The sequence below is a fragment of the Fundulus heteroclitus genome, chromosome 12 (assembly GCF_011125445.2).
Source record: "Fundulus heteroclitus isolate FHET01 chromosome 12, MU-UCD_Fhet_4.1, whole genome shotgun sequence".
In the NCBI taxonomy this organism is placed as follows: Eukaryota; Metazoa; Chordata; class Actinopteri; order Cyprinodontiformes; family Fundulidae; genus Fundulus; species Fundulus heteroclitus.
Window position 1 is genome coordinate 35,100,444 of NC_046372.1, and position 22,541 is coordinate 35,122,984.

The 22,541-nt window shown below is 39.8% G+C and overlaps 4 protein-coding genes across 4 annotated transcripts; all 4 read right to left on the reverse strand.

The window, feature by feature from the left end:
* Positions 1 to 435: 435 nt before the first annotated feature.
* On the reverse strand, positions 436 to 3,635 carry LOC118565007 (dual specificity protein phosphatase 26-like). Its single transcript, XM_036144518.1, has 4 exons — positions 3,456 to 3,635; positions 2,734 to 2,842; positions 981 to 1,192; positions 436 to 887 (listed from the first exon to the last, which is right to left on the reverse strand). The coding sequence occupies exons 2-4, from the start codon at positions 2,775 to 2,777 to the stop codon at positions 691 to 693; spliced, it is 453 nt and encodes a 150-aa protein (XP_036000411.1). The 5' UTR covers positions 2,778 to 2,842; positions 3,456 to 3,635; the 3' UTR covers positions 436 to 690.
* Positions 3,636 to 4,322: 687 nt separating this feature from the next.
* Positions 4,323 to 6,667, reverse strand: LOC118564997 (serine protease inhibitor 2.1-like). The gene is made up of 6 exons (XM_036144513.1): positions 6,562 to 6,667; positions 5,430 to 6,060; positions 5,272 to 5,342; positions 4,986 to 5,179; positions 4,764 to 4,905; positions 4,323 to 4,675 (listed from the first exon to the last, which is right to left on the reverse strand). The coding sequence occupies exons 2-6, from the start codon at positions 6,055 to 6,057 to the stop codon at positions 4,481 to 4,483; spliced, it is 1,230 nt and encodes a 409-aa protein (XP_036000406.1). The 5' UTR covers positions 6,058 to 6,060; positions 6,562 to 6,667; the 3' UTR covers positions 4,323 to 4,480.
* An 8,346-nt stretch (positions 6,668 to 15,013) lies between these two features.
* On the reverse strand, positions 15,014 to 18,072 carry LOC118565009 (dual specificity protein phosphatase 26-like). Its single transcript, XM_036144520.1, has 4 exons — positions 18,055 to 18,072; positions 17,339 to 17,447; positions 15,559 to 15,770; positions 15,014 to 15,465 (listed from the first exon to the last, which is right to left on the reverse strand). Exons 2-4 carry the CDS (start codon positions 17,380 to 17,382, stop codon positions 15,269 to 15,271), a joined length of 453 nt encoding a protein of 150 aa, XP_036000413.1. The 5' UTR covers positions 17,383 to 17,447; positions 18,055 to 18,072; the 3' UTR covers positions 15,014 to 15,268.
* An 852-nt stretch (positions 18,073 to 18,924) lies between these two features.
* On the reverse strand, positions 18,925 to 21,259 carry LOC118564996 (serine protease inhibitor 2.1-like). The gene is made up of 6 exons (XM_036144512.1): positions 21,161 to 21,259; positions 20,028 to 20,658; positions 19,870 to 19,940; positions 19,584 to 19,777; positions 19,362 to 19,503; positions 18,925 to 19,272 (listed from the first exon to the last, which is right to left on the reverse strand). Exons 2-6 carry the CDS (start codon positions 20,653 to 20,655, stop codon positions 19,078 to 19,080), a joined length of 1,230 nt encoding a protein of 409 aa, XP_036000405.1. The 5' UTR covers positions 20,656 to 20,658; positions 21,161 to 21,259; the 3' UTR covers positions 18,925 to 19,077.
* Positions 21,260 to 22,541: the final 1,282 nt, after the last annotated feature.

A 22,541-nucleotide genomic window follows, 5' to 3' on the forward strand; every position in this document is an offset into this window, starting at 1 on the left:
GTAGTGTTTTTGTTTCATTGCTACCCTTGCACATTGTCAGCGATTCGCCTCAGAGTTCTGGAGAAAACCTAAATGCTAAATTTGCTCTCAGATTCCCCAGTTCACTTTTTTATATCCAAACAAATCAATATTTTTACATTTTTTTTTACAAAAAAATGTAAAAATATTGTTTATAAATTAGGTGTTTATATGGCATTTCCTCTGTGACGAAGTGGCGACCTCTCTGGGGTGGACCCTGCCTCTCGCCCAGTGGCCGCTGAAAATAGCCACCAGCCCACCGTGACCCTGCAGGGATATGCGGGTATAGAAAATGGATGGATATCAGCATTTACTTTTTAATTTTTTTTTCCAAATTCTGAATTCAGTTTTGTTTTTCTTTTGGAGAACATCGACAGAAACGGATCAACCAACAAACACACATCACTTCTGATGAAATATTGACAGCTTGTCTTTATGTTACAGACGTGGGTTGTTACAGAACTTAAAAAGCCTACATATGTAATCACAATGGGTTTCTAAGTTTTCAAAGCTTGTACCTCAGAATATACATATGTAAATAAAATACAAAGGTGTCAATTTATGAACAATAAAAACAATATTGAAAGTCAAAAACATTAAGTCAAAAACAAGAAATAAAACGATTTGAGATGACTGGACTATAATGCTCCTGAGGTCATGGTTTCTCTTGGTTTAGTCATGTTTTCCAAAGAGCTGCTTATCCAGTTTGATGAGCTGTCGGAGGAAACCTCGATTTGGGATCACGCCCCGATTGTCCTTCACAGCACAAATAGCCTCTACCAGGGTGAGCTTGTGCTTCAGCATCAGGTAGGCCAGCACCAGGGTGGCAGAGCGGCTGACTCCCACATGACAATGCACCAGAACTTTGCCTGAAAAGCAAAGAGAAATGTGAGATTCAGTCCATTCGTCTGAAACTGACTGCAATGGTTAGGATTTTTTTTTTAACTCTCTGGCAATCTTACCTCCTCTGCTCAGGCCTCTGTGGATAAAATCTGCTGCAGCCTGAAAGTTGATGCTCATGTCATAGCTGCAGGAATCATGTGCCTCTATGCCCATGTAGGTGATGTTCATTCCCTCATATATGTCTGGCTGCCCTCCTCTCCTACTCTGAGCTGCATTCAGGATGTGAGTCAAGCAGTGCTTGGATAGATCAGCCAGGTTTTCTGCACCCTGTCTGAAAATAACAAAAATAAAGCACTTTATATTAACATTTTATAGCTACAGTTCCTTCCATATATGGGGCCATACCATTTGGAAAAGTTTTAGAATTTTTCATGTTACAACTTAAAATTTTGTCTGTATGTAGTGACTCTTCCTGCACTCACACCAGACTCGGTTCACTACTTGTGAAGCTCCCCAAATCGCTTACATGGATTGTGCTTGACAATACTGTTGAGGTAGTGGTTATCCCTGTTGCTGGTGCACTATATTCTTCCACTCAACTTTCTCTGAATACGCTTGGACATAGAACTCTGAACAACCATCTTCTTTATCAATGACCTTTTGTGGACAGGTGGTCACCCGTCTAATCAGCAGTCTCCCCATTGAATGTTTATCATACTGACTGTTGAGGACAATCTTAGTTAATATCTTAGTTGGGGTTGCTGAGGAATGCAGAGTGTTGACTGTCTCTCCCTGTTGTTGGATAGAATAACACATGAAGTTTTATGACAGGTGGGGGAGAAGTCTAGAAGAGTCCCTTTGTTTGAACAGATGGGCCCAACCACCCTCCTCCTGAGCTTAGCTGGAGGAACACTAAGTTTATGAAAAGGATGTCTTGGCAAAACTTACTTTAGACAAAAGCTGCAGTACCAAGGGAATGGACGTAGACGCACTGGTAATGTAAACTTTTGTCTCTTGGAATTCCAATAAATTAAATATGCATATTACAATGTTTTACCTCTGATCAATGTATGACTCATTTATTGTCAAATCTTAAACCAGGGTAACAATGGGCCTTCAGTAGCGAAGCAGGATTAGGCCAGTAATAACTATATTAACATGACCCAGACTGGGAGACCATTTAGATCAGGGGTCACCAACAGTTTTGAAACTGAGAGCTACTTCCTTGGTACTGTGTTGAACGAAGGGGTTCCTGTACTGATCTTTAAACTGGAAGAGTCAGAGCTCACCTTAACATTGTGTAAAATTAATATTTTCCATGCGTTTGTCATTTTTAAATCTATATAAATGCAAGTATGATTAAAAAGTGAAATAGAGTAAAATAACATTTTAGATGCAGCTCACTGGTGGGTGATGCTATTTTTCTAAACAGGCCTGATGGCGCCACGCAGGGTTCTTGGGGGCTGACCCCTGATTTAGAGTAATGGTCTCAAACTCCAGTCCAGGAGGTCTTGTGTCCTCCAACCTTTGGACACATCTCTGCTTCAACACACCTGATTCCAACATCAGCTCAATAGTTGCATGCTATTGAGGTAGTTTAGCCGTTTGATTCAGGTGTGTAGGGCAAGGGACACATCTAATGGTTGCAGGAGACCACTTACATAAAGGCTTAAAATATTTCACTCTGTTATCAATCTTTGTAATAGACAACTTTCACTTTCTGGAATGAGTGACCAAAATGTATTTTTTTTTTTACTTTTCGCAGCATTCGTGTATATATATTTTTAGAACGTGTCCGTGCAAAGCATGTATACTTTTGCAAATGATGTACGTATTTTCAAATGCACCATAAATTAAGCATGAAAAACTTACAGAGTGACTGCCTGGTATGTAAACCATCTGAGGCACGCCTTCATGGCCTGGTGTCATTGGAAACCACTGCTGATAAGATCCAGAGAGCCAGGGGTGCTTGCATCATGAACTGAAACAAAGGGTTAAAAGTGCTATTTGTTTTGCTTACACAATATGTGCTGTTGGACATAGACCTGGTAAAATCTTAAAACCTACTAATTTGGTTCTACAGGTTCTAGATTAATATACAAGTCTTTGTTTGCTCCATAAAAATATATCAGTTTTCCATATAGATAGCCGTCTTTATTAATATATAGCTTCTGTATATGTATATATATCTATTCTATCTTATTTTATTTTGTCTGCACCATCGACACCAAGTCAAATTCCTTGTAAGTGCAAACCTGCTTGGCAATAAACTTGATTCTGATTAAAGTAATTTATTTTCTTCATGTGTCAGATCTGCACATTTCACACAATATATAACAAATGGAAAAGCTCAAAACTCACTCTCTTTAAGATCATTTGTACATTTCCTTTGTGACACTTTATGGCATGGAAAAATACTAAAAAAAATTGCTTTTTTTCCACCATCTCAAAGCAATTGTGTCATTGTAGAGCTGGATTTTAAATGAAAAATCTAACGTGTTATTAAAACTCTACTTATGTTCTGGAAAAACATTTCAACATATACTTTAAACACGAAGAGCATTTGTTTTCTATAAAATGTGTGGACCACTTACCTTTTCCTGGCTGCAACTCAGTTTTCCCTCTTACTACAGGCTGGAGGGGAAAGAGCCTCTGTTTATATCAACGATCAGGTGAACTTTGATTTTTTTTATTCTCTTTCCAAACTTCTTATTTGTTCTACATTTCAGCTGTGTAACAGTGGACTAGTTGCCACCAATCATGGTATTGCAGTTTGGAAAGGATTCAATAAAAGCCCAAAAAAACAATACTGCACAATACCTTATTTTAAATGGTATAATATAAAATCTCTTAATATATGAATTCAACCAAAGGTTGAATAAAACTAAACAAAGTTAAATTTCAGTGGATTTTGGTGAGTTTTAGCACTTTGTGCTTTTTTATTGTAAATCAAAGTTTCAGTAGCTGTTGCAAAATTTAACGGCAGGTGAAAAATTTGCATGGATTAGCTACTGCACACTGCTATGCAAGTATACTTTTGGTACATGCCATATTAGACATTACACCACAAGTTTTTTGTGCACACCAGCAGCCTCAGGTATAACCTTACTGAAAAGGGTGCACTTTGTTTTATCATGCACTTCGCTTGCTCATTTTTTTAATCAAAGTCGTACTTTACCCTTTTTAAATAAAACCAACACATTAAATAATAAAACCTTTTAGAGACTTAGGAGAGCTAAGGCAGGGAGTCTTCATCAGAAAGCAAGGGAAAAGAGAACTGGACCAAAAAGCCGGTCCTTTTACATAACCTACACTAAAATGATCACTAAATAAATTTGCCAAAAAAAGGGTTTGCCTTGCAAGTCCAGGTAAACGTACCCTGTTGAGTTTTTCTGTTGTAAATTTCCCAGTGATCACTATTTATCAAATCCTTTTAATTCAATCAGATGTCAAGCAGACAGTTTGGCTTTGTGTTGCATTTATTTTAGGACATTTCTTTATTCAGGAGCAGAAAATACAAATGTTAAGGCATCTCATCTGTGTATGCAGTGAGAACAATACACCACACAAAGTATTTTCTTTGTATTAGTCTGTACTAACAAAGATGGGATCTCTTCCCTCAGAGGTTTGGGTTGACAATCTTGCCAATGAAGAGAATGTTTTCTGGAACTCGCTCAGTGATGATCACCATGAAAGGACGGTTGAACCACAACTCTGGGTTGTGGCGGTAGGATTGCATTATCATTTCTATACCGGTGGCTGCTGCAGCTGTGGCTCCGGCCTCATCGACGTCCAGTGTGGCTTGGTGCACCACCTTTACAGCACAATCAAAGCAGAGCGGGTCAAACATGTCAACAGAACACGAGCAAAGACATTTTTCCCCTCATTTGCTGCCTTTTTACCTTAGAGACAAACAGGCAGTCTGCAATGCCGCTCAGATTTGCACGATCCCCAAACATGTCTGCCATTCCCATTCCAGTCAGCACATCATTCAGCTTGTAGGAGGTCTTGATGGAAAACTTGGGAACAAATATATTGTACGTCCTAAAAATATAAAAAAAAAAATTTCAGGCACTGATCAATCATGACTTGGGGAATAGGTACTTAATGTAAAATTTCTTTACTCTGACTTCATCCACTTCAACCATTTAGTAACATGTGCGGGGGAGATATTGCGCTCCAGCACTGCCATATTGTCAGGTAGGAGCAGCAGCATGGAGTATGAGTTGTTGAAAGGCAGGTGGAGGACTGTTGTGTTGATGGCCTGGTCATCATAAGTATTAACATCTTCTTCCATTGTCATCATCTGGACTTGAACCTGGAGAATGAAAGATGGACAGTTAGTTGGTTGGAAAATAAATACAAGATGTCTCATATCTGCTTTGCCTGTTTGGATGTATGACTTTGAACCTCATTGCTTTCGTCCACTCTGAACCTGCCCTCAAAGGTGTACCGAGGATCAAACGGAGTTTCCCATTTACCTGTTCGAGTGAAGACAATCATGTCACCTGAAAAAAATGACTTCACAGTGAAAGAGGAGAGAGATCTCATCGCATGAGACCATTTACCTTTGTAGTAGATGTAGCTGAGGAGATACATGACTGTTCTTGGATCCAGGCTTTCTACCAGCTTGTCTATCTTCCCATTAGTCTTACCCGATACATACTGATTGATGGTATCGGCGCTCTCTGTGGTTTTGACAAAGTCCACATTGAAGCCCTCGGCAGAATAGGACTGCTTCAGGACATCCAGGAACTCAGGGTTTGCCTTGAAGCTGTTGTTCATGAACACGGCGGTGCCTTGGCTGAGGTCCTCATGAGATGCTTTGTTTGCAAGGAGTGTACGAAAGGCCTGGTCTACATCTGTCTGAGCCAGCTGGGAGCTGTTGAAGCCCATCCCTCTGAAAAGCTGCTGGTGAGTCTCCCCCCGGGCCCCCACCATCAGAGCAGCCAAGGCAGCGGAGACGCTAACCGGAGAGAAGAAGATGTTTTTGCCCTCGGAGGATGCATGATCCGCCAACTTCGTGTACAGACGGAATGCAAACTCTTTGTTTGCCGAGGTCACCAGCGACATTTTGTTGTCACTGCCATCTCCAGCGGGGCCTTGGGCCTCCTCGCCGTGCCCTATGTGATGATGGCTTCTTCCTACACAGACCACTGCTGATAAGATCCAGAGAGCCAGGGGTGCATGCATCATGAACTGAAACAAAGGGTTAAAATTGCTGTTTGTTTTGCTTACACAATATGTGCTGTTGGACATAGACCTGGTAAAATCTTAAAACCTACTAATTTGGTTCTACAGGTTCTAGATTAATAGCCTATACAAGTCTTTGTTTGCTCCATAAAAATATATTAGTTTTCCATATAGATAGCCATCTTGATTAAAGTGATTCATTTATTTTCTTCATGTGTCAGATCTGACAAAATTTCACACAATATATAATAAACGGAAAAGCTAAAAACTCAAACTCTTTAAGATCATTTGTACATTTCCTTTGTGACACTTTATGGCATGGATAAATACTAAAAAACAGGCTTTTTTCCCCCCACCATCTCAAAGCAATTGTTTCATTGTAGAGCTGGATTTTAAATGAAAAAGCTAACATGTTCTTAAACTCCACTCATGTTCTGGAAAAACATTTCAACATATACTTTAAACACGAAGAGCATTTGTTTTCTATAAAATGTGTGAACCACTTACCTTTTCCTGGCTGCAACTCAGTTTTCCCTCTTACTACAGGCTGGAGGGGAAAGAGCCTCTGTTTATAGCAACGATCAGGTGAACTTTGATTTTGTTTATTCTCTTTCCAAACTTCTTATTTGTTCTACATTTCAGCTGTGTAACAGTGGACTAGTTGCTACCAATCATGGCATTGCAGTTTGGAAAGGTTTCAATAAAAGCACAAAAAAACAACAAGTGAACAATGCACATTTTACCATATTTTATGGTACAATATAAAATCTCTTAATGCTTATTTGTACCAATGATTGTTAAGGGTTCTTATGAAAATCATGTATCCCTAAAACATTTTGGTTTCGTCCACTTTGACATATATCACAATTCAGATGTTTATACAAAATTATATTTTTTTGCTAGAAAACATGTTGAAATAAGTTGGAAAAATACTTGAATGTCAGGGTTTTTTAAAAAAAAAAATAGTCTTTGGACTGTGGTTAAACTTAAAAAAAACAGTTTAATTGCTCAATTGCGTAACTTTTTTGTTTAACTATTTCCAATTAAATAAGATAAATTGATATTTCTTGAAAAAAATTCTCACAGTTTTACACTTCTTAAAGGGGACATATATTTTTCAGTTCTTCCTTTTCACATTGAAATCATTCATGTGTGGCCTGTATAAAATTGGAACTGCTATGCTTGAAATATTGTAGATGTAGAGAAAAAAAATTGAGCTAATCTAATTTAATGTTCTAAACATAGCTGGGTCTAAAGTACTTTTAAATACAAACTGATAACATTTAAATTTCTCCTTAAACTCCAATAAATATACTAGTCTGTCAATAACAGATCCCCCCATCATCGTTCCTCAGCAGCCATGTGCAGGAGCCATGCACGGGGCCTGGAAGAGACCATGAGCTGAATCTCTCTTCAGCTCTCACTTCTCAGGAGACTGCTACTTTGGCCTCAGATGGGAGGGGAGGGGGGCTCCCACCCTAGCTCTACAGCAGCTCTCTCAGATCACCTTCCTTACTGCTGAGACAAAGGGGAAGGCCTGGACCATGAAGCCCTGGTCGGGCCTGACCGACGCACATCCAGCATCTGGAGAGAACCTCTCATCACCCAGGGAACATGTCCGGGCAAATACAGAGCTAAGTTTGCTGTCTTAACCTCATCACCGGTAGCAGGAGCAAATATCCTGCCTGCCAAAACAGCCTTGTTGTATTTCTCCTCAGCTGGTTCCAGGCAACGCAGAGCTGAAAGCCGGCACAGGAGCAACTTCCCCATGCCGAGGAGAAATTGGCTTAAATCGGACTGCAACGGAGTCAAAGACTGTCTCTAGAACATCAGGTCTCCGACCCCGACTATGTGGTGCTGCAGAGCAAAGGGCTACCGCTAGCCAACAACTTTCCTCCTTCAACGCACCTTCCGTGAATGGCCAAACTGAACAGAACGGAGACGAGACAAAGGACAGGTTTGGGCAGCGAGCTGAGGGTGAAGTGTTAAAGATTGGGTTTACCGGCCTGCTGTTACATGTCTATTGAAAACCCAAAACTACCCCAGTTCGGGATTTGGCCGCAAGTGAGAAGACATAATCAAGGGGTAAAACAGTTTAAATGCATATTTAATTCATAGAAATTAAATATGGAGACAGAGTTTACATTACCAATCAAGATGATTTCACCGCGCGGTCGAGAAGTCTGTCTGAAGAAAGTTTTGGACAAAGACTCTTTTTATCAACTTTAAAACTCAACCTGCTCGCTCAAGGGGAGGAGGACTGACCCCCTCTCCTTCTGACCACCCCCTCGGGGCAATAAAACACCCTGTTATTCTACCCAGAAACAGAGAGGGGAGACACCCCCACTAAGATATATTTTTTAATTCTCAACAGAAGTTAAAAGGTTTATTGGGAAATGTTTTGTAAATTGTTGGACACATGGTGTTTAGAACAAAAGGGCTAACCGGTAGCTCGCGCTAGCCAAACTGCTATTAGCCTTGCTAACATCCGGTTTTGGACATTTCAAAAAGAGTCCATTTTAAAGCATAAAGCGTAACTGTTCTGCTCCGCCATCCTTCGATGGTGCTATGAGCCTTATCCCCGCATTACTATCGAATATTAATGTTGGTAAAGGGCAATTATGATAACTTTATGTTGCAACCTCTTAGCCACCGACTTGCTACCGCGACCCCTAGCGCCCGGAGGTAGAATTGCATAAACAAAGGCAAGCAATTCTGAATTAAAAGATTTTACAGGACAAACCGGTGTTTATGCCGAAAAGTGCATCCCTGCCGAGATATGCATCCCCTGTCGCGGGAGCGCGCCTCGCTCTGTACAGCTGAATATCGACAAAGAAAACGGATTAAAATGTGCGCAACGGAGTTACTTGTTCTTATATTAGTGATATCAAAACGTTTGAATATACCTCTTGTGTGAAAAAAACGGTGTTTATTTGGCAGATTCGTTTACAAAAGTACGGGTGTAATGAACACCATTAAATCTAAAGTTTTTATCTGAGGTACGGCTGATTTATTTGTTGTGGTCTCTTGTCATTCACATACAACAATAAACCGTGAGAGCCGACGTACGTTTTGAAACTGCAAAGCCTTGTCTTAAACGAAAGATCAGACTGCTTCTACAGTAAACAGCACAGCGTTCATAGACCAGTGTGATGCATTCGCGACTGTCAGAAAGCTATGTTGCATTCAGGGGCATGGGACATTTCAAACTTACAAGGAAAGAGGCATAAAACGGAAAAGAACTTAACTCATACAATAATGTATTTTTCCAGAAAATAGCGTGACCTTTCTAACAATACTGAATGCTCTATACTTGTATTTATGATATTGTTTTTGATTATGCACATCTGCTAGCTTTTTATTCTGAAAATTCTATAATATTACAGCAGCAAATTATCAAAGTTCTTCAAAAGCCTGTTTAAAAGTTCCAAATGGGGCTGCAGATCATACAGCAACAATTGCCCTGTCATTGTTTTAACAGGCAGAATTTGCATTTGCTGACATTTATCCTTTAACTAAAGATGGATATACAGTAATAAAGTCATACAAGTGCCAAACCCTCATAGATAGCAGGGGGTGCGTTTTTTGGCAAATGGCTACCGAAAAATGCACCCCCTTGGTATTTAATCTAAAAATTGTCCCAGGATCATGAAATTCATACTGGTAGCTCAGAACACACGTGTAAACATGTTGGAAATGTTAAATCAGCTGCAAGTGTAAATTTAAGTAAAATAGCAGGGGGGTGCGTTTTTTGGCAAAGGGCTGCCGGAAAATGCACCCCCTATGTTTTCAATCTAAAAATTGTCCCTTACTCATGAAATCCATACGGATAGCTCAGAACAAACGAGTAAACATGTTGGAAATGTTAAATCAGCTACAAGTGTAAATTTAAGTAAAATAGCAGGGGGGTGCGTTTTTTGGCAAAGGGCTGCCGAAAAATGCACCCCCTTGGTATTTAATCTAAAAATTGTCCCTTACTCATGAAATTCATACGGATAGCTCAGAACACATGTGTAAACATGTTGGAAATGTTAAATCAGCAATAAGTGTATATTTAGGTAAAATAGCAGGGGGGTGCGTTTTTTGGCAAATGGCTGCCGAAAAATGCAACCCCTATGTTTTTAATCTAAAAATGGTCCCACACACATGAAATTCTCTAAGGTCACTTGTGGAGTACCACAGGGTTCAGTCCTTGGACCAATTCTCTTTACTATATATATGCTTCCGGTTGGCAAAATTATCAGACAGCATGGGATAAATTTTCACTGTTATGCTGATGACACTCAGCTATATTTATCTATAAATCCTGATGAATCCAATCAGTTACTTCGACTGCAGGCATGTCTTGATGACATCAAAAGCTGGATGACTTAAAAAATTTTGCACTTAAATTCTGACAAGACAGAAGTTGTAATCTTTGGACCAGAGTCCTCAAAAAATAAACCTCTTAATCAATCACTTAATCTGGATGGCATTATCTTGGCCTCTGGTAATAAAGTGAAAAATCTTGGTGTTATTTTTGACCAAGACATGTCATTTAAATCCCATATTAAACAGGCTTCCAGAGTTGCCTTTTTTCACCTCTGGAATATCGCCAAAATTAGAAATATTCTGTCCAGGAGCGATGCTGAAAAACTGGTCCATGCATTTGTTACTTCAAGGCTGGACTATTGTAATTCTTTACAACCAGGAAGTCCACAAAATGCAGTTCAAAGCCTTCAGCTGATCCAAAATGCTGCAGCAAGAGTTCTGATGAAAATCAACAAGCAGGATCATATTTCTCTTATTTTAGCTTCCCTTCATTGGCTTCCTGTTAAGTCAAGAATAGAATTTAAAATTCTTCTTCTAACGTATAAAGCCCTTAATAATCAAGCTCCGTCATATATCAGAGCTCTGATTACCCCGTATGTTTCTAACAGAGCACTTTGCTCTGAGACTGCATGGGAGGCAGATCCTTTAGCTATCAGCAGAGCGGTTCTAGACAGGGGCCAACAGGGGCCAGGGCCCCTGTAGAACTGTTCCTGGCCTCTGTTGTGGCCCCTGTAATAAAGACATGATATTAAATTTCTTAGGATGATAAATGCTGACAAAGATACCGAGACTGACTGGTCATTTGGATCAGTTTTATTTTTTACGTTTATGGTTTTACCCAACAATAAAATAACAAAATAATTACAAAATAAATATAAAAAATAACAATAATTAAAAAAATTAGCTGTTTCACATTAAGCTCCTGCCGTATTGATAAAAGCTCAGGGGTCTGCAACCTGCAGTTCCAGAGTCACAATTGCCTTATTGGTTTACTTAATATATTAAACGATGAAACGTTGACCTGTTTAGGCTTTTATTCCCAATCTTTTGTTCTGTGCCCCTGTGAAAAAACACTGGCTCCACCCTGGCCCCCCTGCTAAATTTGATCTAGAACCACCACTGGCTATCAGGCTCCTCTCCTGTGGAACCAACTCCCAGTTTTGGTCCGTGAGGCAGACACCCTGTCTACTTTTAAGACTAATCTTAAAACTTTCTTTTTTGACAAAGCTTATAGTTAGAGTGGCTCATGTTACCCTGAGCTATCTCTGTAGTTGTGCTGCTATAGGCTTAGGCTACTGGAGGACATCAGGGCCTATTTTTCTCACTCTACTGATTTCTACTGTTCTCCAGTTTTGCATTGCATTTAAATAACTGTTGTCATTTCCTCTTATAACTTTTTGTTCTCTCTCCTGGTGTGACGTTCTGTTAACTGTGACATCATCCAGAGAAGACAGAACACCCGCTATTACTATCTAATGTAGAAAAGATTACTGGACCAATGTGTGCTTCTGTGCTTTTTTGTCTCTCTTGTTGTGTCTCTGCTCTTTCTTCTGTAACCCCCAGTTGGTCGAGGCAGATGACCGTTCATACTGAGCCCGGTTCTGCTGGAGGTTTTCCTTCCCGCTAATGGGTGGTTTTTCTTCCCACTGTCGCTTCATGCTTGCTGAGTGTGAGGGATTGCTGCAAAGCCATAGACAACACACACGACTCTCCCTGTAGCGCTACGCTTCTCCAGGACTGAATGCTGCTTGTCGGGACTTTGAATCAATCAACTGGTTCCCTTATATAGGAGATTTTTGACCAATCTGTATAATATGATTAATTTTAACTTTGTAAAGTGCCTCGAGATGACATGTTTCATGAATTGGCGCTATATAAATAAAATTGAATTGAATTGAACATATGTGTAAACATGTAGGAAATGTTAAATCACCTGCAAGTGTATATATAAGTAAAATACCAAGGAGTTGCATTTTCCGGCAGCCCTTTGCCAAAAAACGCACCCCCCTGCAATTTTACTTAAATATACACTTGCAGCTGATTTAACATTTCCAACATGTTTACACATGTGTTCTGAGTTATCCGTATAAATTTCCTGATTCTGGGAAAATTTTTAGATTGAAAACATAGGGGGTGCATTTTCCGGCAGCCCTTTGCCAAAAAACGCACCCCCCTGCTATTTTACTTAAATTTACACTTGTAGCTGATTTAACATTTCCAACATGTTTACACGTGTGTTCTGAGCTACCAGTATGAATTTCATGTGTGAGGGACAAATTTTAGATTGAAAACATAGGGGGTGCATTTTCCGGCAGCCCTTCGCACCCCCCTGCTATTTTACTTAAATTTACACTTGCAGCTGATTTAATATTTCCAACATGTTTACAGCCAAGGCAGCAGAAACACTAACTGGAGAGAACATGCTGTTCTCCCCTTTAGAGGCAGCATGACCTGCCAACTTCCTGTACAGGCGGAAGGCAAACTCTTTGTTCGCCCAGATCACCGGGGAGATTCTGTCGTCGCCGTCGCCATCTGCGAGGGCATCTTGGTCTTCCTCAGCATGATCTGGCTGTTGTTGGCTTCGCTCTGCACAGATCACTGTTGAGAATATCAAAAGAACCACAGGTGGGGCCAACATGGGGACCTAAGAAAAAGGGTTACAAGTGTCTATTTTCACTGAGGTGAACTGTAAAATTTCCTGAAATTCAGGTTTTTAAAAAAAAAAAAAAAAAACTGTCATGTTTGGCTTTAAGTGTTTGGCCCACATGCAGAATTAAACTGGGAGGCAGAGATCAGATTTCTTGATTTTATTGTTGGAGGTGAAGGGGATGACGCTCGAGGCGGACGAGGGCACAACGGATCGGGATCCGAGATAACTGAAAGGGACCACTGAGGAAACGACCTGGGAGACGTAAGCTTACCACCCGGACGCGGCAACCGGACAGAGGGAGGGCAGTTAGGACTCAGCTTGTTGGTGACAGCTTGTTGGTGACAGGTGATCCAGACACCGGGGGGCGTAGGCAGAGGGAGGTCTGAGCAGTGCCGCCGATCCAGAGATCCGGGACAGCAGAGGAAACCAGACAGGCTCGAGGTAGGTGGTGAACTTAGGAGGATGACTCGGTATGAGAGTAATGCTCGGGAGGATCTTTCAGAGGAGACGCGAGCACGCAGGAGGGGACCTGGGAGACACAAAGGGTAACAGTTAGCGCGACGGAGAATATCTTGAGAAGAGAATAATGGCCTGAAGTCATACATCGACTTATAACACTCTGGCGTTCATCTGCTGTCCGCACGCCGTTCTTAAAGCGTGGCGAGATGCTGCTGAACCAATCCCTGGTGTGCGCGCCCCGCCCACCAGTCAACCAAAAACACCTGAGGAGAAAGCAGAGGCAGAGCCAGCAAGCAGCATGGCTCTGCTGACTGAGTCCTGACACACACAAAAAGTGACTGTTCTAGTTGGGGGGGGGGGGGGGGGAGCTTGGTTTAAGAGAGATTTCTGTGCAATATACATATTCAATCCTATCCTCTATCTTTAGAGGATAGTTAAGGCCTCGAAAATACTAGATTACGACATTGTAGGAACTAATTAGCTGCTCAATTGTATAATATCATGAAATGATGGCTCATAAAAAAAGTATCACTCATCTGCAAAAAAAATATCCTATGGAGCAAATTCACTTTGCTATGGAGAATTAAATCCATCCTTAATAAAATTGAACAAAAGGTATATATATCATATAACATACCATAAAAATATAATAATTGTCGGAATCAGTGCTACCACTTTAATCAAAAGTTAAACAATTAGTCTAGATTCTTGCCGGCTCATGTCTCTTAGCCCATCCATCATCTTCTCTGTCTGCCTCTCTTCCTGCCCAAGCATTGAGCGCGCAGACGTCACCCTGTTGTGTTGTCATCCGGTGTATAATTTGGTACACATATGGGGAAGATTATCATATTAAAGGACAAAAAAGAAGGTCTATCCTTTCAAACCTTTTGGTTTAAGTCTCAAAACAAATCTATCAGAATAGGCTTGAAAAAGCCGATGTCAAACTCAAAATTTAAGCATGTACTATTAAAGTCTAAGCACAAACTGGTTCTCTTTGTTTGAAAGATTTATTTTTCATTTGCAGAAAAAAGATTCCCCCTATTAGGAATGTAAATCAGGCATACATTTATACAACCACAAGGGGATCTGTAGTGTTTTTGTTTCATTGCTACCCTTGCACATTGTCAGCGATTCGCCTCAGAGTTCTGGAGAAAACCTAAATGCTAAATTTGCTCTCAGATTCCCCAGTTCACTTTTTTATATCCAAACAAATCTGTAAAAATATTGTTTATAAATTAGGTGTTTATATGCTATTTTAGTCCAAGACATTGCCTATAAAACTGAAAATAATATATTGGCATTTCCTCTGTGACGAAGTGGCGACCTCTCTGGGGTGGACCCTGCCTCTCGCCCAGTGGCCGCTGAAAATAGCCACCAGCCCACCGTGACCCTGCAGGGATATGCGGGTATAGAAAATGGATGGATATCAGCATTTACCATTTTCAATTTTTTCCAAATTCTGAATTCAGTTTTGTTTTTCTTTTGGAGAACATCGACAGAAACGGATCAACCAACAAACACACATCACTTCTGATGAAATATTGACAGCTTGTCTTTATGTTACAGACGTGGGTTGTTACAGAACTTAAAAAGCCTACATATGTAATCACAATGGGTTTCTAAGTTTTCAAAGCTTGTACCTCAGAATATACATATGTAAATAAAATACAAAGGTGTCAATTTATGAACAATAAAAACAATATTGAAAGTCAAAAACATTAAGTCAAAAACAAGAAATAAAACGATTTGAGATGACTGGACTATAATGCTCCTGAGGTCATGGTTTCTCTTGGTTTAGTCATGTTTTCCAAAGAGCTGCTTATACAGTTTGATGAGCTGTCGGAGGAAACCTCGATTTGGGATCACGCCCCGATTGTCCTTCACAGCACAAATAGCCTCTACCAGGGTGAGCTTGTGCTTCAGCATCAGGTAGGCCAGCACCAGGGTGGCAGAGCGGCTGACTCCCACATGACAATGCACCAGAACTTTGCCTGAAAAGCAAAGAGAAATGTGAGATTCAGTCCATTCGTCTGAAACTGACTGCAATGGTTAGGATTTTTTTTTTAACTCTCTGGCAATCTTACCTCCTCTGCTCAGGCCTCTGTGGATAAAATCTGCTGCAGCCTGAAAGTTGATGCTCATGTCATAGCTGCAGGAATCATGTGCCTCTATGCCCATGTAGGTGATGTTCATTCCCTCATATATGTCTGGCTGCCCTCCTCTCCTACTCTGAGCTGCATTCAGGATGTGAGTCAAGCAGTGCTTGGATAGATCAGCCAGGTTTTCTGCACCCTGTCTGAAAATAACAAAAATAAAGCACTTTATATTAACATTTTATAGCTACAGTTCCTTCCATATATGGGGCCATACCATTTGGAAAAGTTTTAGAATTTTTCATGTTACAACTTAAAATTTTGTCTGTATGTAGTGACTCTTCCTGCACTCACACCAGACTCGGTTCACTACTTGTGAAGCTCCCCAAATCGCTTACATGGATTGTGCTTGACAATACTGTTGAGGTAGTGGTTATCCCTGTTGCTGGTGCACTATATTCTTCCACTCAACTTTCTCTGAATACGCTTGGACATAGAACTCTGAACAACCATCTTCTTTATCAATGACCTTTTGTGGACAGGTGGTCACCCGTCTAATCAGCAGTCTCCCCATTGAATGTTTATCATACTGACTGTTGAGGACAATCTTAGTTAATATCTTAGTTGGGGTTGCTGAGGAATGCAGAGTGTTGACTGTCTCTCCCTGTTGTTGGATAGAATAACACATGAAGTTTTATGACAGGTGGGGGAGAAGTCTAGAAGAGTCCCTTTGTTTGAACAGATGGGCCCAACCACCCTCCTCCTGAGCTTAGCTGGAGGAACACTAAGTTTATGAAAAGGATGTCTTGGCAAAACTTACTTTAGACAAAAGCTGCAGTACCAAGGGAATGGACGTAGACGCACTGGTAATGTAAACTTTTGTCTCTTGGAATTCCAATAAATTAAATATGCATATTACAATGTTTTACCTCTGATCAATGTATGACTCATTTATTGTCAAATCTTAAACCAGGGTAACAATGGGCCTTCAGTAGCGAAGCAGGATTAGGCCAGTAATAACTATATTAACATGACCCAGACTGGGAGACCATTTAGATCAGGGGTCACCAACAGTTTTGAAACTGAGAGCTACTTCCTTGGTACTGTGTTGAACGAAGGGGTTCCTGTACTGATCTTTAAACTGGAAGAGTCAGAGCTCACCTTAACATTGTGTAAAATTAATATTTTCCATGCGTTTGTCATTTTTAAATCTATATAAATGCAAGTATGATTAAAAAGTGAAATAGAGTAAAATAACATTTTAGATGCAGCTCACTGGTGGGTGATGCTATTTTTCTAAACAGGCCTGATGGCGCCACGCAGGGTTCTTGGGGGCTGACCCCTGATTTAGAGTAATGGTCTCAAACTCCAGTCCAGGAGGTCTTGTGTCCTCCAACCTTTGGACACATCTCTGCTTCAACACACCTGATTCCAACATCAGCTCAATAGTTGCATGCTAGTGAGGTAGTTTAGCCATTTGATTCAGGTGTGTAGGGCAAGGGACACATCTAATGGTTGCAGGACACCGGCCCTCAAGGACTTGAGTTTGAGACCACTTACATAAAGGCTTAAAATATTTCACTCTGTTATCAATCTTTGTAATAGACAACTTTCACTTTCTGGAATGAGTGACCAAAATGTATTTTTTTTTTTACTTTTCGCAGCATTCGTGTATATATATTTTTAGAACGTGTCCGTGCAAAGCATGTATACTTTTGCAAATGATGTACGTATTTTCAAATGCACCATAAATTAAGCATTAAAAACTTACAGAGTGACTGCCTGGTATGTAAACCATCTGAGGCACGCCTTCATGGCCTGGTGTCATTGGAAACCACTGCTGATAAGATCCAGAGAGCCAGGGGTGCTTGCATCATGAACTGAAACAAAGGGTTAAAAGTGCTATTTGTTTTGCTTACACAATATGTGCTGTTGGACATAGACCTGGTAAAATCTTAAAACCTACTAATTTGGTTGTACAGGTTCTAGATTAATATACAAGTCTTTGTTTGCTCCATAAAAATATATCAGTTTTCTATATAGATAGCCGTCTTTATTAATATATAGCTTCTGTATATATATCTATTCTATCTTATTTTATTTTGTCTGCACCATCGACACCAAGTCAAATTCCTTGTAAGTGCAAACCTGCTTGGCAATAAACTTGATTCTGATTACAGTAATTTATTTTCTTCATGTGTCAGATCTGCACATTTCACACAAAATATAACAAACGGAAAAGCTAAAAACTCTCTCTCTTTAAGATCATTTGTACATTTCCTTTGTGACACTTTATGGCATGGATAAATACTAAAAAAAATTGCTTTTTTTCCACCATCTCAAAGCAATTGTGTCATTGTAGAGCTGGATTTTAAATGAAAAATCTAACGTGTTATTAAAGCTCTACTTATGTTCTAGAAAAACATTTCAACATATACTTTAAACACAAAGAGCATTTGTTTTCTATAAAATGTGTGAACCACTTACATTTTCCTGGCTGCAACTCAGTTTTCCCTCTTACTACAGGCTGGAGGGGAAAGAGCCTCTGTTTATATCAACGATCAGATGAACTTTGATTTTTTTTTATTCTCTTTCCAAACTTCTTATTTGTTCTACATTTCAGCTGTGTAACAGTGGACTAGTTGCTACCAATCATGGTATTGCAGTTTGGAAAGGATTCAATAAAAGCCCAAAAAAACAATACTGCACAATACCTTATTTTAAATGGTATAATATAAAATCTCTTAATATATGAATTCAACCAAAGGTTGAATAAAACTAAACAAAGTTAAATTTCAGTGGATTTTGGTGAGTTTTAGCACTTTGTGCTTTTTTATTGTAAATCAAAGTTTCAGTAGCTGTTGCAAAATTTAACGGCAGGTGAAAAATTTGCATGGATTAGCTACTGCACACTGCTATGCAAGTATACTTTTGGTACATGCCATATTAGACATTACACCACAAGTTTTTTGTGCACACCAGCAGCCTCAGGTATAACCTTACTGAAAAGGGTGCACTTTGTTTTATCATGCACTTCGCTTGCTCATTTTTTTAATCAAGGTCGTACTTTTCCCTTTTTAAATAAAACCAACACATTAAATAATAAAACCTTTTAGAGACTTAGGAGAGCTAAGGCAGGGAGTCTTCATCAGAAAGCAAGGGAAAAGGAAACTGGACCAAAAAGCCGGTCCTTTTACATAACCTACACTAAAACGATCACTAAATAAACTTTGCCTGAAAAAGGGTTTGCCTTGCAAGTCCAGGTAAACGTACACTGTTGAGTTTTTCTGTTGTAAATTTCCCAGTGATCACTATTTATCAAATCTTTTTTAATTCAATCAGACGTCATGCAGACAGTTTGGCTTTGTGTTGCATTTAGGACATTTCTTTATTCAGGAGCAGCAAATACAAATGTTAAGGCATCTCATCTGTGTATGCAGTGAGAACAATACACCACACAAAGTATTTTCTTTGTATTAGTCTGTACTAACAAAGATGGGATCTCTTCCCTCAGAGGTTTGGGTTGACAATCTTGCCTATGAAGAGAATGTTTTCTGGAACTCGCTCAGTGATGATCACCATGAAAGGACGGTTGAACCACAACTGTGGGACATTGCTGGAGGATTGTATTACTATGCCGATACCAGTGGCTGCTGCAGCTGTGGCTCCGGCCTCATCGACGTCCAGTGTGGCTTGGTGCACCACCTTTACAGCACAATCAAAGCAGAGCGGGTCAAACATGTCAAAAGAACATGAGCAAAGACATTTTTTCTTCTCATTTGCTGCCTTTTTACCTTAGAGACAAACAGGCAGTCTGCAATGCCGCTCAGATTTGCACGATCCCCAAACATGTCTGCCATTCCCATTCCAGTCAGCACATCATTCAGCTTGTAGGAGGTCTTGATGGAAAACTTGGGAACAAATATCTTGTACGTCCTAAAAATATTTAAAAAAAAATTTCAGGCACTGATCAATCATGACTTGGGGAATAGGTACTTAATGTAGAATTTCTTTACTCTGACTTCATCCACTTCAACCATTTAGTAACATGTGCGGGGGAGATATTGCGCTCCAGCACTGCCATATTGTCAGGTAAGAGCAGCAGCATGGAGTGTAAGTTGTTGAAAGGCAGATGGAGGACTGTTGTGTTGATGGCCTGGTCATTACAAGTTTTAACATCTTCTTCCATTCTCATCATCTGGACTTGAACCTGGAGAATGAAAGATGGACAGTTAGTTGGTTGGAAAATAAATACAAGATGTCACATATCTGCTCCGCCTGTTTGGATGTATGACTTTGAACCTCATTGCTTTCGTCCACTCTGAACCTGCCCTCAAAGGTGTACCGAGGATCAAACGGAGTTTCCCATTTACCTGTTCGAGTGAAAACAATCATGTCACCTGAAAAAAATGACTTCACAGTGAAAGAGGAGAGAGATCTCATCGCATGAGACCGTTTACCTTTGTAGTAGATGTAGCTGAGGAGATACATGACTGTGCTTGGATCGAGGCTTTCTACCAGCTTGTCTATCTTCCCGTTAGTCTTACCCGATACATACTGATTGATGGTATCGGCGCTCTCTGTGGTTTTGACAAAGTCCACATTGAAGCCCTCGGCAGAATAGGACTGCCTTAGGACATCCAGGAACTCAGGGTTTGCCTTGAAGCTGTTGTTCATGAACACGGCGGTGCCTTGGCTGAGGTCCTCATGAGATGCTTTGTTTGCAAGGAGTGTACGAAAGGCCTGGTCTACATCTGTCTGAGCCAGCTGGGAGCTGTTGAAGCCCATCCCTCTGAAAAGCTGCTGGTGAGTCTCCCCCTGGGCCCCCACCATCAGAGCAGCCAAGGCAGCGGAGACGCTAACCGGAGAGAAGAAGATGTTTTTGCCCTCTGAGGATGCATGATCCGCCAACTTTGTGTACAGACGGAATGCAAACTCTTTGTTTGCCGAGGTCACCAGCGACATTTTGTTGTCACTGCCATCTCCAGCGGGGCCTTGGGCCTCCTCACCGTGCCCTATGTGATGATGGCTTCTTCCTACACAGACCACTGCTGATAAGATCCAGAGAGCCAGGGGTGCATGCATCATGAACTGAAACAAAGGGTCAAAAGTGCTATTTGTTTTGCTTACACAATATGTGTTGTTGCACATAGACCTGGTGAAATCTCAAAACCTACTAATTTGGTTCTACAGGTTCTAGATTAATAGCCTATACAAGTCTTTGTTTGCTCCATAAAAATATATTAGTTTTCCATATAGATAGCCATCTTGATTAAAGTGATTCATTTATTTTCTTCATGTGTCAGATCTGACAAAATTTCACACAATATATAATAAACGGAAAAGCTAAAAACTCAAACTCTTTAAGATCATTTGTACATTTCCTTTGTGACACTTTATGGCATGGATAAATACTAAAAAAACAGGCTTTTTCCCCCCCACCATCTCAAAGCAATTGTTTCATTGTAGAGCTGGATTTTAAATGAAAAAGCTAACATGTTCTTAAACTCCACTCATGTTCTGGAAAAACATTTCAACATATACTTTAAACACGAAGAGCATTTGTTTTCTATAAAATGTGTGAACCACTTACCTTTCTCTGGCTGCAACTCAGTTGACTACAGGCTGGAGGGGAAAGAGCCTCTGTTTATATCAACGATCAGGTGAACTTTGATTTTGTTTATTCTCTTTCCAAACTTCTTATTTGTTCTACATTTCAGCTGTGTAACAGTGGACTAGTTGCTACCAATCATGGTATTGCAGTTTGGAAAGGATTCAATAAAAGCCCAAAAAAACAAGAAAAAGTTAATATCACTGCACAATACCTTATTTTAAATGGTATAATATAAAATCTCTTAATGCTTATTTGTACCTTTGATTGTTAAGGGTTCTTATGAAAATCATGTATCCCTAAAACATTTTGGTTTCATCCACTTTGACACTTATCACAATTCAGATGTTTATATAAAATAATATTTTTTTTGTTAGAAAACATATTGAAATAACATGGAAAATACTTGAATGTCAGTTTAAAAAAAAATAGTGTTTGGACTGTGGTTAAGCTTAAAAAACAGTTTAATTGCTTAATTGCTTAACTTTTTTTAACTATTTCCAGTTAAATAAGATAAGTTAAGATTTCTTGAAAAATTAATTCTCAAAATATTACACATGTTAAAGGGAACATATGCTTCTCAGTTCTTCCTTTTCACATTGAAATCATTCATGTGTGGCCTATATAAAATTGGAACTGGTATACTTGAAATATTGTAGATGTAGAGAAAAAAAGCTATTAAAATGTGACTAATCTAATTTAATGTTCTAAACATAGCTGGGTCTAAAGTACTTTTAAATGACATTTAAATTTCTCATTATACTCCAATAAATATACTAGTCTATCAATAATAGTCCCCCCATCATTTTACCAAAAGAAGATGTGAGAGCCATTGACCTATGATTTCCTGCTAAATTATGATCTTTTCCAGGTTTACAAATTTGAACAATAATTTCTTCCTTCAATTTGTTATGTGTTGTAGTGTTGCTCTAATAGTGTAAAATCTTTTTTCAACAGATCTCAAGGGCAGCGCCTGGGGACCCCGTGTAAAGCGGGGTCCCCAGGCGCTCAGTGTATGTGATGGACGGTCCCCAGTGTATGTGATGGACGGTTGTACTGAAACTGAATTTTCGATTGTAATGCAAATTGCAGTTGAGTAATAAAAATGTATTGATTGATTGATTGATTGATTGATTTGACATTTTAAAAGTTCTAAGCCCCCCCTTAACATGAGAAAATCGTTGTTATTAAATGCTGTAGCGCACATATTCCCTAGTTACTGGGGGGAAATAGGGAGTACCAATATGGCAGCTGGTGGCTTCAAAGCAACTCGTTCTAACAGCGGGTGATTAGCACTCCAGTGTATAATATAGCTCAGTGCCCTTTCCCCACCAAGGCACCCCCAAACAATTGATACATTCCC